At 52.0% G+C, this 19,523-nt stretch overlaps 1 protein-coding gene across 3 annotated transcripts in view; it reads right to left on the bottom strand.

The window, feature by feature from the left end:
- Nucleotides 1–19,523, bottom strand: part of LOXHD1 (lipoxygenase homology PLAT domains 1) — a 149,147-nt gene that overhangs the window by 20,309 nt on the left and 109,315 nt on the right. For 2 of the 3 annotated variants that reach the window (XM_088019417.1, XM_088019418.1), the window contains 8 exons: nucleotides 17,729–17,883; nucleotides 13,756–13,965; nucleotides 13,489–13,624; nucleotides 11,391–11,599; nucleotides 10,326–10,511; nucleotides 7,480–7,607; nucleotides 2,517–2,634; nucleotides 1,496–1,670 (listed from right to left, as the gene is read on the bottom strand). In XM_088019417.1, coding sequence (XP_087875543.1) covers nucleotides 1,496–1,670; nucleotides 2,517–2,634; nucleotides 7,480–7,607; nucleotides 10,326–10,511; nucleotides 11,391–11,599; nucleotides 13,489–13,624; nucleotides 13,756–13,965; nucleotides 17,729–17,883 — 1,317 coding nt within the window. The remainder of the gene's footprint in view (nucleotides 1–1,495; nucleotides 1,671–2,516; nucleotides 2,635–7,479; nucleotides 7,608–10,325; nucleotides 10,512–11,390; nucleotides 11,600–13,488; nucleotides 13,625–13,755; nucleotides 13,966–17,728; nucleotides 17,884–19,523) is intronic. The other variant, XM_028098420.1, reaches the window with a different exon arrangement.

Genomic DNA, 19,523 nt, shown 5'->3' with positions numbered 1-19,523 from the left:
GAGTTTGGAAAGGGCTGATTAGTTTACTGGGACTCCTGGGTCTCCCAATTCTATCCTTCGTCTTATCTCTGTGCCTTATAGATGCTATTGGGCTAACTGGAGTCCTGGTTAGCAAGTGTGAGTAGTTTAGTGCAAAAACTCATTTATTTTTGGGGAAATACACCCATACTTAAAAGGTGTGCCATGAAGACTGGATTTGCAGTTTAGAAATTCAGGCTGTTTCCGGCACAACCTGGGTTCAGGAGGAAATAGGAAAGTTCTTTGTTCCCCAGATCTAACCCTGGTTGACAGTCTATACTAGAGCTTTGTATCATTTGCTTGAGCCGAACAGAGGTACTGAACCTAGTTAAAAAGAAAATGTTTCTGGAAAAGGTAGCTCGATGAAGCTGTTCTGACACACACACACACCCTACAGTTATCAAGGGACTTACCAACTATTTTCTGAGAACACATTATGAGGGGATTTGGGGATAGAAAACATGTGGACACTTGGAACTTTTAGCAAAAATCATGAAGCCTCCACTGTTAGGAGAAATGAAGAAGAGAGGTGCCAACAAATTTACCCACTATACAGACCCATCGCTCACGCCTGAGATCCTACCATGAAAGCCTAATTTCTTTGGCTAAATGCTTCTCTGTTGAAAATGTAAGCTATTAGGACCAACAAGTTAATCCCTCACTAGTCATTTATAATCAGCGCAAATGAGTTTGTCACATTCCTCACAACAGCTCCTGGAGAACAGGTGTGATATGGAGAAGGACAGGCGGGACACAATGCCTCCATGATGAGGTGTGTTCCCTCTCAACCTCAGGCCTTTGCACACACTAGCATTTTTGCTTGGAAAGCCCTTCAGCAGGTGTTCCATCTGCCTCAGTGGCTTCTGTTTGTCTTTCTGCACGAGACTTTGGTATCACCTCTGGGAAGCCCTCCATGACCCTTGCCCCTGATCCCCAGCTAGGTAAAGCACCCTCTTCTGGGCTCCCCAGCTCCTGTGCAGACCTCTGTCAGAGCTTCACTGTCATTGTTCTACTAGAATGTCAGACTCACAAGCACCCAGGGTCATTTCTCCATCCTAAGACTCTAGGCCAAAGTTGGCACACAGAAGATGGTTGCCAAACACATGTGGGAAGGAACCCAAGGGCATCTGAGATGCACAGCACGAAGGTGAGGGGCATGAGGCAGCAGCAGGAAGACGGAGGGCCTCTGAGTCATGCTCCCACACAGTTTTCAAAAGTGCTGACCATAGTGCCCGGTCAGGTTTTCCCAGACCTCCTTGAGGGAGGAGGGGCAGAGCCAATTCAGGCATTGGGAGGAAATACTTTGTCTGGACAGAAAGTGACACATGGTGGAAAGGACTTGCATTGACTAACATTTGAAATGTCAGCCAAAGAAAAGTGAGAGCCTGACCAGGGCCCAGGACCTGAGCCAGAATTTGAGGAAGGGCAAGGGAAGTGGGATGTGGGACTGGGAGATGGGAGGGATGCCCTGACTCACCCAGGATGTCACTGGTCTTGACTGAGACAGTGTAGGATGTCCACTCCATCATCTCCTCCCCATCAATGACAGCACACATTTCACACACAAGGGTCTTCTTGCCCTTCCGCTGGGACAGCCAGTCTCCATAGTAGAACATGGTCAGGTCTCCAGTATTCATGTTCTTCAGGAGGATCTGGGTAAGAGGAGCCAGTGTGGGCACACCCTCCCTCACCTCCACCAGCTGTCCACCTGCGAATGCAGCCCCCTTGGCTGAATGCCAAGGACCCACGATTCCAGACCCAAGATGAATTCTTCTGACTAAGACTCTCCGGGACAAAGACCCTGCCCGGTATGCCTTGCATAGGGTCTGAAGCCCCTTAGTTTGGGGATTTGGAAATGGAAAATTCACCCAAACATGTTTCTGAGAGGTACCTGTCACTGTGCACAAAAAAAGTTTGTTGAATGAATGACAGAAAAACAGGCCAACCAAACCACTATCAGCCACAAATACCTGAAGTTAGCCAAGTTGTCCTTGGTGTGGGCACCCATATTGTTGGCTCAAGAAAAATCTGCTACTGGCTGAACAGGGGAGTGGGGGCCTGAGGGGACTCAGGACAGATAGCCTTTGGTGGCTGGGCGATTTGAGGACTGAATCAGGGAAAAGAGTCCAAGATGGAAAAAGAGGCAGCCACCTAATGTGGGATCACAGGGCACCAAAAGCTCCTGCCATCCTGCCGGAAGTGCCCAACATTAGAGCCTCTGCTGCCCTGGTTCTCGCTGTTCCTCTCTCAGTCCTCCCAATTTACCTCCTCCAAGAAGTACATGCGAAGTCTCTGTGCACATACTGACAGCGCATTCTGGACACAAATAACTAAAACTACATTCTCTGGTTAATTCACGCCAAAGGGCACACTGGATTACACAGGTCTGATTCATGTTATAACCCTCTTAAGTGACATTTGCCCTTTAACCAGGTCCACCGACAACCCAAAAGAGCAGGAGGAAGGGCTAGGCTATGGGTGGAAGGAAGACATTTTACCCTCTCCAGGAACCACTCGGGCCGGCAGCCCAGGCCATCAATTCGGATCCGCATCTTGGTGAATGGAGCAATGTCCAGAATCTCCATGATGAAGGTGTCATTCTGCTCCCGCTCAAATCTGGGGGAAGAGAGTAAGGGCATGAAGTGAGGATGCTGGCTACAGTGAGGAGGCAAGGGGAGGCTCCCAGTGACTCCCCAAGAGTCTGTCTCTTGCACCCCAGATGTGTTCCTGAAAGAATGGGTGAAGTGTGTTTGGCTGATAGCAATGACCCTGAATCAGGCTATGGGTCCTAATCTCAGTCTGCTAGCCTCCTAGAGCAGTCCAAGCTTCTCTCTGGGACTTGATTTCCTCATCCTTAGTCTGGGGGCAATGATACTGGCCCTGCAATCTCATAAAACTGTCAGGAGAATCAAATGAATGTGATATCAACTTAAAATGTAAAAGGAATTCCATACCTGCAAAGCTTCAGATGAGATTCTAGGAGCGACAGGGCTGCCATGAATGGTGGGGCAGGTTGTACCCTGCTCAACTCTAGATGGTACCATTTACATTTTTCTATACACAATCTGCAAAACTAAATGTAGTGGCCTGAGATTAGGTAATGCTACCAATAACTAGTAAATGGCAGGCAAATCGAAGGTAACATTGCTTTTGTTGCTATTACTATTTTTCTGCTGAATGACCTCATCATCTCAGAGGTGCTCTATCTTGATGTCTTACTGCTCTTCCTACAGGGCTACATGTATAATGCAACCTTTAGTGCTGATTGCTTGACTGCTGACTGATTCCACATGCTGTTGCTGATAAGCCCTTGGGGGTAACGCAAGCGGCACTGAAGATAGGGCGCTGCATGGTAATTGTGCTTCCTTGTATACAAGACACACGTTTAAAACCAGAGGCCACAGCCAGCGGGCGTTGGGACTGAAAACGCTGCAAACCAAGAACTACTCCTGGTCTTAGAGGCAGTGGTGGAACAGAGACCTAATCTTTTTTAATAACTGCACTCATGTGTATTTTATGATGATTAGAAGTGAAAACATTCTCCCAGAAGTCTGCCCTAAATCCCCCCTGTTCTAATTTAAGCCCTGCCTGTCCTGGCCCTGTGGAAACTAGAAGCAGGTGTTTACAAGTTCCCTCGTCGAGCTCATATCACATACTGAGATTCTCTCAAATGATCTTTCAACTAGTTGATTCCTCACCAGGTGTATAATTTTGCAGATCTAGGGAATGTTAGAATTCTTTGCTTTGTGTTTCTCTTTAATTTTCACCCTTTGAATTTAGCCAAGTATTCCCATTTTATGGAGACTTTTTGGTGGGGCAGGTATAAAAGGGAGAAAGAAATAAGCTTTTCTTCCAGAAGACTAAAGAGTGGATGACTCTGTCCCCTCACCCTTTATTACAGGCTAGACCCCCAATTACACCTGGATGGACCTCCTTTTCTCAGGGTAAAAGGCCCACAACCAAAGCGAAAACCCCTCGTGGGGGCGCCTGGGTGGCTCAGTTGGTTAAGTGACTGCCTTTGGCTCAGGTCATGATCCTGGAGTCCCGGGATCGAGTCCCGCATCGGGCTTCCTGCTCAGCGGGGAGTCTGCTTCTTCCTCTGACCCTCTTCCCTCTCGTGCTTTCTATCTCATTCTCTCTCTCTCAAATAAATAAATAAAATCTTTAAAAAAAAAAAAGAAAACCCCTCGTGGCCCTCATCCCTCTACGACTCACTACCCACATCTTTCCTGCTGCCCCAGACCCCCTTAAGACACCTCAGCTGACACGCAGGAAGGCTCCTGCATTGAGGGGCCACCTCAGATCAGAGGCGGTCAGCGGTCTGTGACTGCTGCATCATAAAATACACATGAGTGCAACTTTTGGCTACCCCTCAATCCATTCCTGTTCTGGTTTCCTTCTGTTCCCTGCCCCCCACCAAAGGCTGTCCTTGGGAAAGGACCTAGCACCCACTCGCTCACTGGTCTCTGTGACTTAGAACAGCCCAGAGAGCTAACCAGGGCCAAAGCTTTTGTGTGGAAAAGCAGCTATTCAATGGAAGAATTTTATTCATTGCTAAGAAGCTAGGGAAGGTTTGCGGGTAGGGAGCCTGAGAAGGGGCTGGCTGGAAGACAGGGAAGAAGGGTGTGGGGTCCAAAGCTGGCCTCACTGGGGCTGCTGCTCAGGCAGTCTGCCTTTGTGCCTGTAGAGGCGTGGTTGGGGCTCTTGGGAATCGCCGGGGTCAAAGCCTCTGCTGCAGCTTTAGGCTAGACCTAGTTGCTTCCAGGCAGGACTCTCTACACCGAGGGCCATCTAGTTCATGGCCTGTTGTCTCCAGTGACGGGCCCCCCGTCAGCCTGGTGCAGCTCTTTCCCTCTTTGGGCAGCTGTGGCCAACTCCTAATAAGTTTGGTTTACACTGAGCTGGGCCTTGCCTCACGGGCCCCAGCTCTGCCCACCAGAGCTAATGTTTTCATTGTCAACAGTTCGGCCACACTCGGTGCCTCTACTCCCCTCCCAGCCCCATGCAGCAGGCCATCTGACCTCTCTTCTCTGGGCCTCCATCAATGGCATAGTAGGCGGCAGTGAAAATGAGCAAATTGCAGCCACACTCAGTGGCTCAGAGAAATCTGAAAATCCTAATATCGAGGAAAGAAATAAAATATAAAAGAATACCTGCAACCTGGTTCACTTACAAAACCCCGAAATCCAGACTAAATGGAAACTGGTTGTTTAGGGAGGCCCGCACAGGGTAGGGATAAAACAATAAAGGAAAGCAGAAAGGGATCTACCTTAAAAGCCAAGACAATGCTCACTTCTAGGGGTGGGGAGGTACAGTGAACAGGCGATGTCCGATTCTTGGCCTGGGGGGTGGCTGCATAGGTTTTGCTCTGTACTTGTTTACAATTTATGTACATATATATGTTATGCATGTTACATTTGTCATATATATATATATATGAACAGATGGCTGGATACAAATAAATATAACTATATTCTCTGATTAGTTGGTGCCAAAGAGGCATGAGGTTATGGGATTATATAGATCATGGAAGGACATCTATCCCCACCCATATATATTTCCTAATAAACATTAAAAAAATTAAATGTCCCTGGAACTGTTGACTATTCCTTATATGACAGGGTTTTCAGAGCCATGCTCTGTGGGTCACAGCCCCTGTGGTAGGCTGATAAATACCCCCCCTGAAGGTGGCCCTTAATGCAGTCACAAGTGTCTTTATAAGAAGGAGGCAAAGAGAGATTTGACACATACACAAGGGAGAAGGTGATGTGAAGATGGAGCAGGGAGAGACTGCAAGATGCTGGCCTTGAAGACTGGAGAGACGCGGCCACAAGCCAAGGAAGTCGGGCAGCCCCCAGAAGCTGGGAGAGGCAAGGAATGGATTCTCCCCCAGAGCCTTTGAAGGGGGTGCGGCTGGGCTTGATTTCTGCCGAGTGATACTGACTTCAGATTTCTGGCCTCAGGAAACGGGAGAGAATACATTCCTGTGGTTTGAAGTCACTAGATTTGCCGTAAATTTTTATCACAACCCCAAGAGGCATGGATGGAGCACTTCAGGACGTGAAGGGGGCAGATGAGGGCAGACTGCCCTGGAACCAGCACAGGGGGAGCTCCAAGGATGGGTGAGTAGCAGGACGACCACCTCCGTGGTGGTGTCAGTGTCCACGGATGCTGACGTGCCTGGGAGGTAAAAGGCACAGCCAATAGCCTCTGGCTCCTCAGATCCCTCCTCAGGGACCATTAAGATAAGTGAACACGGTGCATGCCCCCATGAGATATAAGAAGGCGACAGGGAGCTCAGTCCACCTGCCTGCATCCATATTGCATGAGCATCCTTGCCGTGGTTTGAATGTAGACCACAGTCAAATAAATCTCAAACAGATTCTAAATATCTGTCATCCTCAATGCCAAGATTAGGCCCCGTGCATGTTCAAATCCACCAGTGCCCTCGTAAAGCATGGCCTCCAGGTTGAAGATGATGTGTCAGGACAGCTGACCCAGCAGTGGGGGCTGGGGTTTTTCCAACTGCCTGACCTGGGGGCCCTCAAATGCAGCCTGCCTTCTTCTTGTGTCCCCTGAGACTTGCCTCCAAGCCTGACTGAGGGAAGGACTCAGCCTCCCCACCCACTCCCATGCCCTTGAAGTCCCCAAAGATGGGCCCCTTCCATTCTCAGAGCTTTAATGCTAACCAGGTAGTGTGAGGTCTAAGTGATAAAGAGACAAAACTCACCAGCTTATCAAAGGCCTGGCCACAGTTACTGGCCTAAGACTTCCCACCTGCCTCCTAAAATGGCAACTGGAACCCTACTGGGCTCTTCCCTCTGCTGGCATTCCCTTGGGCTCAGCTCCTCATCTTTGCACTGAAGGCTTATGAAAGCCATGGGGAAATTCTGTTGGGCAGACCCACAGAACTCTGAATTCCCTTTGCTTCCAGACCAAGGAAACTTCCTTGTCTCTACTGGGCCTGGGAATGATTCCTTACAGGCACTTACTTCCCTAAAAAAAGCCACATACCCTTGTCAGCTTCCCCTAATGTAAACATCTTACATCACCATGGTCCAGGGAACGAAAGCAGGAGATTCACAAGGATACAATGCTATCATCTAATACACAGACCTTACAGTAAACATTTTTAAGTGATGGAGGGAAGGAAGGAGGGATGGAAGGATACAGGGAAGGCAGGAAGGAAGGCGCGTGCTCTGGGCTGAGGTGATCAAGGAAGGCTTCCTGGAGGAGGTAGATTTGAGCTGGCCCCTGGAAGAGAAAGGTCCTGAGACAGAAGGGACTGGATGAAGGGCATTCCAGGAGGGAGGAATCACATGGATAAAGCTGTGGAGGCTAGAAGGCCCTAAGGAATGAGGGGAGAGAGTGAGGGAAGCAGTCTGATTGAGGCAGGGTGGGATTAGAGGCTGGGGGACTGGATGTGCAGAGGGGTGAGGGGCGGAGGCCATCTCTGGATACCTGGCCTTCTTTTTGTCCAGCTTCACTTCCTCTGTGCTGCCATTGATGCCGTAGAGGGTCATGAAGATGTTGGAGTCAGTACCACCGCCGACCACGTCACCCGTCCACACTGTCATCTCATAGAGCACCTGCCGGGAGAGGGATGCGGGCCCTGAGCCTTGGCCTGCCTCACTCTCCCCAGGGCAAGAGGCCCTCCAAGCCCTGTGGCTCTGAAAAGAGCCCTTCCCCTAATCAACTGCTAATGCCTGGAGAACACGAGTCGGGCCTTGTCCCTCTGTGTCCTTGGCCGTGTCCAGTCCGGTGCTAGAGAGGAGTTCAGTCTCTGAGAGAGAACACGTGTGCACCAGAAGCAAGACTGAAAGCCCCGAATTCCCCAGTTTCTTTGTCAACCAAACCCCAGCCTGAGCTCATGTAATTGAGCAGCATGTGGTGGCAGGACGGTGGCTTTTGGAGTCATCCAGCACGCCACTTGTTCCCCGGGCCTGCCATCAGCCAGCTGTCGAACTTGGACAGGCCCCCCCACCCTGGCCAGGCTCTGCTTCCTTCCCCCGAGAAACAGGGATAGACGTCTGGTGGAGTGAGGGCTGCAGACCGTTCAGCAGTGCAGTGAGAGCCCATGCCAGGCCTGCCACGTGCTGTGGGTCAGCAAGCACAGCCCCAGGTCCATCCCCACGTCAGGCACAGCCGGCATACGCTGTGAGCGCCCGTGAGCAGTGACGTTTGGAGGACACACATTGATTCCATGATTTGCTCTTCAGGTTGGGATTTTGCCCTTTTGCCTGAGGTTTGTTCCAAAGAGGAAGTGTTTATCTGTCTCCACTGGAGGGGGGAGGGGGCAGACTGCTCTTCCCTGCACGGTGCCCTCACTGGTTCTTTCTCCAGAGGCAGCCTGTGTGGCAAGAGAGGCCACCTTTACCTGTGCTCTGGAGAGTCCTCTGGCTTCTTACTCCATTCCCTCTTGCCAGGTGCCCAACGACTAGCATAGGTCTCGATGGCTCAGGAGAGGTTTGCACACTTGGCCACGGAAATGCCAGGCTGACCATCTCCTCTGAACCCAGCTGGCCCTTCCCTTCTCCTGAGACTGCAGCATTGCATTCTCACCCGGTCCCCCCTAGCCAGAAGCCCTCGAACTCAGAACCCAAGTTATTTGTCACAGTGATAATGTTCCCGAGATTGTGCCTGTTGGGTACTGGGTGCTTGTCAAGCAGCATCTCGGATCTTCGCCATGATACCATGAGGTTAGGAGTGGTCTTTGCAGGCCTGGCCCAGAGGACAAGTTCAGTACTTGTTTGCCAAGGTAATGATTGAAGAGCCTCTTGCTTTATCAGGAAGATCCTCTCAGACCTTAACACGGTATCATGGTGGCAGGAGGAGCTACTGGGAATGAAGGCAGGAGCCTGATGCTTTTTTGCTCTTATTCAGACAGGTATGAAAAATAGAAAGATCAAAATGAGTGCTTTGGTGACCCCATGGAGACTGGCCCCTTAAGGCTAGTCCCTCCAGACTGTTGTGCTCTCTGGGCCCATCTTTCTCTCCTTTACACAGACACATCTCTTTTTAGGTAATAGGTTGTTTCCAGAAAGAGACACAGAAATGGAGCTTTTGTAATTCTGGTCTGATATCTCCTGGGGAGATGGCCAGTCCAAAGAAGCCTGTGGTTCTTTGCAAAGTGATAAACCTGTGTTCTTTTGTAACATGAATAATAGGGGCGTGGGTCTGCATTTCCACAGACTAGAGGGCTTGGGGGAGACACAGCTGTACTGAGTGGGGTGTGCATGTGTGTGTGTGGGGGGGGGCGACACGCACACAGACACACTCTCGCCCACATGCATGCTGGGAACTGGGTCAGGACAGAGGTCCCTGGATGAACTGTGTGCTCACCCACACCATCCGTCTGGCCACAGATGGAGATGTCTGGGTAAGTTGTGGGGGGGTGTATCTATGCTATAGAAAGTTCTGCTTTCTGGCTCTCAAGCAGGGGAGGGGCAGGCATCCACACTCCTGCCTGTCAAGGTTCTCAGAGCCCCAAACTCAGCCCTTCCTTCTGTTTCCATATGCAATATAAGCAGGGCACACTCAGGTCCAGGGTGATTTCTTCTTATCTTTGTGAGACACCTTCTGACCTAAATCTCTAGCCCATTGGTTTGGATTCAGGAAGAGAGATGAGGGCTGGAGCATCCTGTTGACTCCACAGTTTTTCGGAGGGAAAGAGAAGCCTGTAGGGTCGCATGAACCAGGGCCATCTGAGCCACCAACTGGCCATGTATCCTTGGGCCCAGCACTCAGGCACCCAGTGCTGACTTGTGAGTTCACACAACTTTGCCCCTGGTCATTTGACCAGTTAGAGATGGAGCCAGGACAGGAGCTCAGAGCTCCTGCCTTAAAGAGGGTCTCGTGCACGCAGCTCTCACTGTACTGCAAGATCCTGAGGCACATGGTAGCCCAAATGCTATCTTTCCCCACCACTGTCCTTGGGTGTTGAGGGAGCCTTTAGAGAAAAAACAAAACAATCTATGCAGAGCTTGCAAAACGCTTCACAGACTGTTCATGATTTCATTTGTTCTCATCAAGACCTTACCTGGAACAGGATGGAAAGCGTTACTTCCGTGGACTGTATGAGAAGACCGAGGCGATGTGGCCAAGGTCACACAGCAGCAGACCCAAAGAGACTTGAGTCTCTTGGCTCTTAGCAAAGGGTGTCTGGCTGGTATACCAGGCTGCAGCCCCTGCCAGTGGCCCAGCGACGAGTCGCCTGCTTCCCTCACTTCTGTCTCCCCTTCTGCTCTCCCACCCCACCCTGCATGGCCCTTGCCATGCCATATGCACACCCAGGCCCCTCTCTATACCTTCTTCCCAATATTCACCACCATGGCGTCCAGGAGGTCGAAGACGCGGGAGGTGACACCGTCGCCTCGGTCCTTGGCAAGCCAGCAGTTGCAGCGCAACGTGTACTTGGTACCCTGGGTAGGCACAGCCAGACACAGCTCCTCCACCAGCCAGCAGCTCTCGGGGGAGGCCCCATCGTGGCCCAGCTGGGAGGGGACACACCAGGGCCGTGAGGGTCTGGGTAAAACTGGGAAAGAAGCCCTCGCCACTCAGCCTCCCCTTCCCTGTTCTGCACCCTCCTTCCTCGGTGCTTCCTCCTAATGTGCTCTGTGCACCACGACCCAGGCCCCCCCCATGGAGGTGAGGAGGTTTTGCAGATGAAATAGAGGTCTCTAATCAGATGATTTTGAGTTAATCAAAAGATTATTCTGGGTGGGCCTCACCTAATCAGGCAAGCCCTTTAAGAGAGGGTCCAGATGTTAGAGATGGGAGAAGTCAGAGAGATTTGAAGCAGAAGAGATCATGTCTTATTGGCCTTGACAAAACAAACTGCCATGTTTTGGAGAAGGTCATGTGACAGGGGAGGCCTGCAGCCTCTGGGAATTGGCGGCCTCAGTCTTACAACTGCAAGGAAATGGATTCTGCCAGAGACCCGTGAACTTGGAAGAGGACCCCCAGCCTCAGAGGAGACCACAGCCCTAGCAGCTACTTGATTTCAGCCCAGTGAGACCTTGGGAAGAGGACCCAGCTAATTCACATCTGGACTCCTGACCCGGGAAACTGGGAAATAATATATCTATGTGATCTTATGCTAAGTTTGTGGTAATTTGTTACATAGCAACAGAAAACTAACACACCAGGCATCCCCATTAGGTGGGTGGAAAACTGAGACCTGGCAGGGCAGTGGCTCATTCAAGGTCACCTAGTTGATGGCAGAGGCCAGGGCACCTCCCCCCATGACCTGGTCTGAGGTGGGGCTCCAGGTCAGTTACTCTGCCTGCCCTCTACACCTCCACCTACTATGTCCTGGTTGGCTCCTTCCTTCCCTGGGGGTGGGCGCCATCCCAGGACCCGGGGACCAGCACCTCTATTTTCTTGATGATGCCCACATCCAAGCCTGCAACATAGAATTCCTCCACGGAGCCACAGCTGAAGCCCTTCTTCCCCCGGGGGAAGTCCAGCCAGATGCGGTTACTGCGCTCGTCACCCTCCCCAATGAGTAAGATGAAGGCCCGGCTGTCGGTGGCTGCATCCTTGTGCTTTCCGGTGGTGACCGACACATGGTAGGGAATCACTGCAAGAGATTATGGGGCCAGGTGGACACGGGTGGGCTCACAGACTTGGAAATGACTTTTGGAGAGCACAGATCTCGGCTCCCTGCCTCTGAGACAAAGTGAAACAGAACTTTCCAGACCGGTGAATGATCTATGGGGAGCATCTACTCTCCAGGGAATGAGAGATTGTTATCTCCCAAGTGAAGATCATCCTAAAAGAGCATCCTTGCCACTTCTAAAAGCCCTGCTGACCAGTGATCTCAGTTGTACCTAGCACTCCCATGTGAAGTAGAGCAAGACCAACAGCCTTTCTGTAGTCAGCAAAAATAAGGTTGGAAAAAACAAGGTCTCACGGAAAGTAGGAATTTGGGGAAGAAAAATAGAATAGTATTGTATGTATAACATGGTAAATGAAAGCTCTAGAAGGCATCCATTTCCAAAACAGACCAGAATAATCAGTATAAAACCTTGCTCGGGTAGTGCAGCGCAGAGTTCTAGTTGCCCAGCAAGTGCCCATTCTTCTTGCAGCTAGGGGTGCTTCATAAAATGTAAGCAGACATTGTTGGGTGGGTTTCCGGGGAAATTTCTGACTCATCTGGGAAGAGCACCCTTTTGCCCCTTACCCTTCCATTCGTTCTGCTTGGAATGTGGATGCAATGGCTGGAGCTCCAGCAGTCATGTAGGAACCATGGACAACCTTTAGGATGGAAGTCCCTGACTTCACTGGAACCTGCTGTATCAGTCCCTGTTGCCTACCTTTGAACTTTTATGTGAGAGAAAAGAAAAATCCTCATTTGTTTAAGCCACCATCTTGTCTCGGTCACTTACAGTTACTGATACAAGTTGGAAACCCTTTTCTGGGATCATCTTCCTCAATATCTTGGGAGACAATGTTCTGGTATAGGCTATAGGTAATATGGTTATAGGTTGTACAATTTGTATCTCTTTGAAAGTTTCCAAACTAGCCCTTCCTGGCTGGAATTACCAGCATTGTAATTCTGCACCTGCCCACAGCCTTATTTCATCTTTACAGGAAGCTTCCTTGGCCTTTCACAGTTGATCATAGTGCTTAATTCAGGAGGAGCACTTTCTTGTGGGTCCTGTCACTTATTCACAGAGTGAAAAGGTAGAATATAAAATGATTGGCTCTCTCTGCCCAGCCCCAGGGACACCCCCCCCCCTCGCCCCGCCAACGTGGACTCCTGGAGGGGAATAGAGTGGTTGTCACGCTCTATACTTAAGACAGCTGAACAGATAGGCAGTGACCTTAAATGTCAGATAAACAAACACAGAACTGCTTTATCTCAAAAATCTGGTTGGAAAAACGAGCTTGTCAGGGCATTACAATATCGTTTTATGGAGGAGGGAAGAATTGAGGCCAAAAGAGTGACTTGTTGAGGCTACATATATTCTTGTCAGAAGCAGAAATGGACCTTAAATCCCATAAAGCCATCTTAGGACTTTTTCCCCTTCCTCACCACATCACACTGTGCCTCAGGTCTGCATGGCTGAAGTCTTCCATGTGGTGCTCTACTGACATGCAAGGGGGTCCTCACTGTTGCTGTTGATTTCTGTCTGATGAGAACTGTCCCAGGCGCTCGGGGCTGAACCTATACCCTGCGAGTCCGGGCGAGGGCAGAGTATACCACGATGCCCTCCTGGTGGTGGGTCAGTGGATTAAGGGCATCATGCCCCTAACTTCTCTTAGCCTTTGTTCCCCCTTCTGCAACAGGGCTGACGGCTGCCCTTGCAGGTTGTTGTGGGGATGGAAACAGGCGGTCTGAGTGAATTATAAAGCATTAGGTAGAAGTCAGATGATGGTGGGGCAAACGCACGGCCTGTCCAAGAATCGCTTAAACACATGTCCAGGCGCCTGCCCCTCTTTCTCTGAGTTCCCTGCCTGGCTTACCTGGGCCCTCCTGCACGTAGCCCACCATGGGCCCCGTCACTGTGGCGATGTCCACGTCGGCCATCTTGGAGCTCAGGGCGATCTCCCAGAAGTCAGCGGGGCTACTGCAGTTGCTGCTTCGGTCCCCAGTGTACTCCTGCCCAGAAGAGCCCAGCCCTGCCCACTACAGCTCTGGCACCTTCTGCCAGAGTACGAGGCACGAGGATGGGGGCGAGCCGTGGCTGAGCCAAATCCCCCCACCCCGCACCGCCACTGCCTTTCCTGCACCTTCTCGTAGAAGAGCCTCTCGAGCCGCCCGTCTTCCTTCTTCAGGGACAGCCAGCGCCCGCACAGGAACAGGAACTCGTCCTCGTTGGTGTCATTCCAGATCTCCACCTTTTCCACATACCAGTCTGCACACCACTTGGTGTTGTCGTGGCGGAGCTTGATCTTGTAGATGACACCCAGGTCAGCAGCCTCGATGATGAATGTGTCCGCCTGGGGAGTCCAGATGTTGGGGACTGGGTGGGGTGCGCCCCACCTCCACCCACGGCAGCCCTGACTGTCCAGTACCTTCTACCCCACTCAGCCTTTGGGCTGAACAGACTTTCCTAGCTGGGAGCCCTCCAGGCACAAGTCCCTAACCCGAAGTGTTGGGTATTCCGCGGCCTCCCTTTCACAATGGCCCCATTTTGCAGGCCCGTTCCTCCTGGGGTACACCTTGTGGATGTCCGGAAGATGGAATGTGAGTGGGTATGAGGCAGACAAGGGTGCTCAGCCTGGTCCTGGTACCTGGATGTCCTTGGTTATGTTGAGTGTCAGCATGAATTCAGGTGGGAGGCTGGCGGGAGGAATGGGAGGGGGCTTGAAACACCCAGGGGGAGGCTGGGAGGCCTTCAGAGGAGCCACTGGGCCAGGCCAGGGAGAGGAGACAGCAGGGAGAGGCTCTGATGGAGGCCAAGCCGAGGAGAGCTCAGGGACACCATCTGGAATGCAGGTGCAGGCAGGTTTTCTGTGGGGTGTGATGTAAGGCCCTCTAGGTCCCTGATTATCCCTTCAGTAAAGGGTTGTGACCCTCCCAGGTGCTTGGATTCTTTTGGGATTGCTCAGTGAGATGTAGCGTTCTAGGCCTTGGGTGAGGTGCGGTTAAAACACGGGCTGAATGTGGCCGGCAGGAGCCTAGGGCAGGAGAGTAGAGGCTGGTGGTCCTGAGTTACAGCACTTTTCTTCCAGATGATGGAAGATGTGCTGAGTCACTACAGAGTGCTAGGAACTCAGACATAAATACAATGAGGAAGCCTCTGCCCCTCCTGGGGACCTCCCAGCCCAGGGCAGGGGGAGGAGGAGGTGGGTAACTACGGTCCATGTGCAGAAGTAGCCGCCTGTCCGTGGACTAGAGGCAGGGCTGGGAAGATTCTTCAGGTAGTGGCATGAAGCTAAGGATGGGGTGGCTGGGCCTTTTGGCCCCCCGGGCAGGTCAGTCTGCGGGTGGAGGAGACTGCAGGTGAGCCATGCACAGCTGACTCGGCAGGCCACAGTGCTCTGACAAGTGGCTAAGTTCACTAGGGCAGAAACAGGCACAGCCTATGACCGAGCAATCCCACTTCTTTGCTTTTGTCCTGAGGGGACGCCTTTTTATGTGCACAAGGATTTTCACTGCAGGATAATTTTTACAGTGGAACGCTAGGAGCCATCCGCCGTCCAGTGCTTGGAGAATGGCTAAGTAAGCGTGGCAATATTGTGTGTAGAATGTCACGTGTGTGGTGGTTACGAAGGACGAGCCAGTTCCATCTATGCTTGAATATCCTGACATAGAAAGATTTCCAAGGTACTCCCCTGTGCATTCTGTGGTGGACACTTCACACAGATTGGCCGGGTGGGCCACAAAAGGTCGTGAATCCTGCAAAGGGCTCAGGCCAGATCTGGGATCATGGAGAGCCCCCGGCGGGCTGCATGACTGTCAGCTTTGGATTCGTGAAATGAGGAGGCTCCAGCGAGGGGCGGGGAGGGGGGATAGAGCAGGGAGCCCAGGTGGTTCAATAAGCCAGGTCAGCTAAGGAAGGGCTCAGGAGCTGACAGGGCTGATCTAGGAGCCGTGTAGAAGGGAGAATCTCCAAGACCTGGCTTTGGGCTGGAAGTGGGTGGGTGGGTGCTCATGGGGGGAGGGTGGCAATGGGCACTTCTGTATTGTGGAGGAAATGGTCAGAGAAATGGAAGCTGCTAGATGTTCAGCAGTGAACTTAAAGTCACATAAACTGTCCGTGAGTAAACCAGAAGTAGCTCTAGCTCCCTTGAGAGGAGGGAAGGAAGAGAAAGGGATGGGTAATAGAACAGGGCAAAGGTTTTCCTTACAATGTAACAATAGCTAAGAGAGAAAAAATCTGACTCTGAGCCCAGAAGGGAATGGATTGCATGGCCTTCATTTATAAGTTCATTCACTAATGTGCTCTACAGATATTTGCTGTGCCTACAGCCTGGCTCCGTGGATCTGGCCACAAAGAAACAGGGATCTGTCAGCTGTGTGCTGCACGCTGCTGTCTTACAGTGCATTCTCCACGTGTCCGCCCAGGCACCACTGAAGGCAGGGGAAGGTGAGCTCCCCCATCCTCAACAACACTCAGCACTAACGAAGAGCTAAGCAGTTCAGATGTTTTAATTCAGTGAACTTCTTTTACGGTGGAAGAAACTGAGACACAGAGATGTTAAGTAACTTGCCCAAGACCACACAGCTAGTCAGTGTCAGAGCCAGGATGTGAATTCAGGTGGTCTGGCCCTGGCCACAGGTCTGACCCCTGAACGGCACTGCCACATCCCAGCATATGTGAGTGAGCTTGATAATCGTGTTCCCAGTGTAGCGTCGGGGACACCACATGAGTCATTTGACCTCTTAGCATTCCATTTTGTCCAAAATAGTTAGGCCTCCTATTAGCTACCTTACAAGTGCAGCAAACAATTAACATCTCACATACGTGTGTGTGTGTGTGTGTGTGTGTGAAATTATTTCTCCCCCCCCCCCCCCATACAAAGTGTTCTTCCATCTCTTGTCCTGTTTGTCAGCCCAGGGGGCTCAGTAGCCATCACACTGCTATTCCCACTTCAGAAGCAGTAAACCAAGGCTAAAGGTAAATAGTTCCTACCTGGATGATGGAACAAATGAATGGGCGCCCCAGGGCCTGACTCCCCCGGGGCCTTGAGGCCAGGCTGGGACTCCTTCCAGATGGCCTGGCTCATGCACCAGCCAGCTGCAGACCTGCTTAGATGCCGCTGCTATCCTTGCCCCAGAGCAAATTTCCTTCTCACAAGTAGCAAATGTTTCCGTGCCAAGGATCACGCCTAGCTGAGGGTGGGGCTTAAGGAGACCCCTGCTAAATACCCACTGGTCAATGCAGGAAACCCCCACGTGTGCATGGCCATGGGCAAGACCACAGATCGGGTTACCTTGCTCTGATCACCCTGAAGCTACAGCCTGGCCTGTGGGGAATTCTGGCAGATTTCGGCGAGCAGAGAGAAGGGAAAGAGGCTGAGGCTGAATGAAGGGGGTGAGGCAGAAAGGGCGCCGGAGACTGCTGAGCCACAGTGGGAGAGGGAAGCCGAGCTGCTGGGAAGGAAGTCGGGACAGATGCCTTCCTTTTCCTAAAACCACAGTATGTCAGAGCCCTTTGCCTAATAGAGGCTTTTCTTGGCACCCCAATAGATAGTCCAGGTCCAGGTGCACTCCAACTGGGGCAGTGGGGTACTTGCCTGCTCCTCTGATCCCTCTGTGGCTCCCATGGGCCTCGGTGCTGCCCAGAGCTCTGCACAGCACAGCTTAGCCCATTCACATCAGGCTCCTCATTTTGTAGACGAGGAAACCAAATCCAGAGAGGGTCAACCAGATCAGGAGCTGTTGGTAGGAGCAGGCCTCCAGCCCCGGAGATGGGGCAGTTCCCGCCACTCTGGTGACCCGCCCACAGTGAGCTGACTTTTCTGATGATTTCTCCTGACCCCCCAGACAGCCAGCAACCTGGGTCTCAAACAGTCCTCAGACAAGCCCTACTCTCTGCTCTACCTCCCCCCCCAGATCAGGACCCAGGGCCCACGCACAGGCTCAGAGAGAGGACCAGCCACTCTGCAGGAGGAAGTGCCAAGGGTAAATGCCCACACAAGGGAGCACGACCCTGCACAAGGTTCAGGGACAGCCTCTGGCACCAAGAGGAGCTGACCCCAGGACACTGGACCCAGGAGGGGAGGGGAAGGGGTAAACTCTGTGTGCCCTACGTACTGTTCCTTTCTCGAACTTGTTGGTACGGTTCTCTGACTTGCCAAGGTACCGCTCCCCGGTGTCCCCCAGATCTCCATAGATGGTGATGTAGACCTTGGCGTCCGTCCCTGCCCCTGGAACGTTTCCTGTGAAGATCTGCACCGAGTACAGCACAACTGGGCGGGTAGTCAGACCGACGGACCGACAGATGGACAGACAAAGAGAAGAAAAGAATGGCATTGCTTTAGGATGGAGGGAACTGGATTTGTAGGAGGTATTAAGCCCTCCTTGGGGCCCCAAGGAGGAGTTAGCATCTGCCTTTCATTTGTTCACTTGTGCACATTCTGCTACAAATCTGCAAGGATTCACCGGTGGGGGCGGCGGGGGAGGGAACGTCTGCCCACCCGATCTGGACACGGCTGTCCTCTAAGACCCGGAGGATGGAGGCTTCTCCCAGCAGCTCTCGAACCATCCACCCATCAGCTGCCTGCGCTTTGGGGGCGGGGGGGGGTGATGCAGGAGATGGCCCAAGATGTATGTGCGCTGTGGTCACTACATCTACCTGCCCTGACATGCGACAATAATATGCCTTCCCATTTGGGGGTTCCCAGGACCCACACCAGTTGCTTCTAAACAGTCTTTGGAAAAAAATCAAGTATTCTTTTGAAAGTATAGCCTCCCCATAGTGTCCATGTCCTTATTTTTATTTATTCTTCAGCTCCCTGCCATGCGGCACCTGCCCCCCGGTGACCACCACCCTCTCCTTCACCCGCTGTGGCCTGTGGCAAGGGCTCTGTGAATGCTGGTGTGACAGTTATTAAAAATTATTAAGGAAAATAAAAACAAACGTGGTCTTGTCTTTGTTTTGCTGCTGTGGGCTCATCAAGGAAGAATAAGGTATCTCCTTTTCCAACCTCCACCCCAGGGGGAAAGGCGAGCTGTGCATTTTTACAAGGCGAAGAATTCTTTGTCTCCTCTCCCTATGCCTTTGTCCCAAGAGCTTTGGCATTTCAGGCCAAGAAGAGGGGACTTCGCTGGATGATCCCGAGAAGAAGGATGGAAATTGTGGCTGTGAGGTGAAGGGTGGGAGTGGCCAGACCGGGAGGAAGGTTCATGTCCCCAGCCTGCGAGGGGGGCGAGGGCTCGGGAGTCCCCTGGGCTGGCAGGGACCTGTACTCAGAGTCCCTACAGGGAGATGGCTGCAGGGTTATCTGGGAACTTGAAGCAAGGAGGCCTCATGGCCAAAGAGCGAGTCTCAGGAGGAAGCTGAAATGTTTCTGGCCACCTAGAGAAATGAGGCCTGTGTGTCTGTGGAGAGCCAGCAGCCCCTGTCACCACGTGGCGGGAGGACACCGGTGTCCGTGGTACCCGCCCTGGACTAAGGGCCAGGCCCTTCCTGAGGCTCAGGATTCTCATGAAACCCAAAAAGAGAGATTCTCCCTCCTCGTCGTGACTGAGATGGACTTTCTTCCCAACCCTTGCAAGTGGGCTCAGACCACATTTAATTAAATCGAGAAAAGGAAGGTGACGTGAGTTGCTCATACCCATGGTTATGGAACGTGTTCACGCCCACCGCGTCGTTCCTATTATTTTCCTCTTTTTCCCTTGGACTCCACAGAGCTATTCTCTCCTGCTCTCCATCTGCCTCTCTGGTCGCTCCTTCTGGAGCAGCTTTACGGGTTCCTAATCTTCTTCCCCGCCCCTCAGATGCCTGGTGCTGTCCGCTTTCCTCAGTTCCCCTCCTGCACACCCTGGGCGTTGACTTCCGTGAGTTCCCCGAGTCTGTATCTCCAACCCAGCTCCCTCCTGTGCTCTG

Source organism: Eumetopias jubatus, unplaced genomic scaffold (assembly GCF_037043125.1).
Source record: "Eumetopias jubatus isolate StellerSeaLion01/CBP00866 unplaced genomic scaffold, mEumJub1_p1.0 scaffold_16, whole genome shotgun sequence".
Taxonomy (NCBI): domain Eukaryota; kingdom Metazoa; phylum Chordata; class Mammalia; order Carnivora; family Otariidae; genus Eumetopias; species Eumetopias jubatus.
This window is presented reverse-complemented; position numbering and strand designations above follow the sequence as displayed.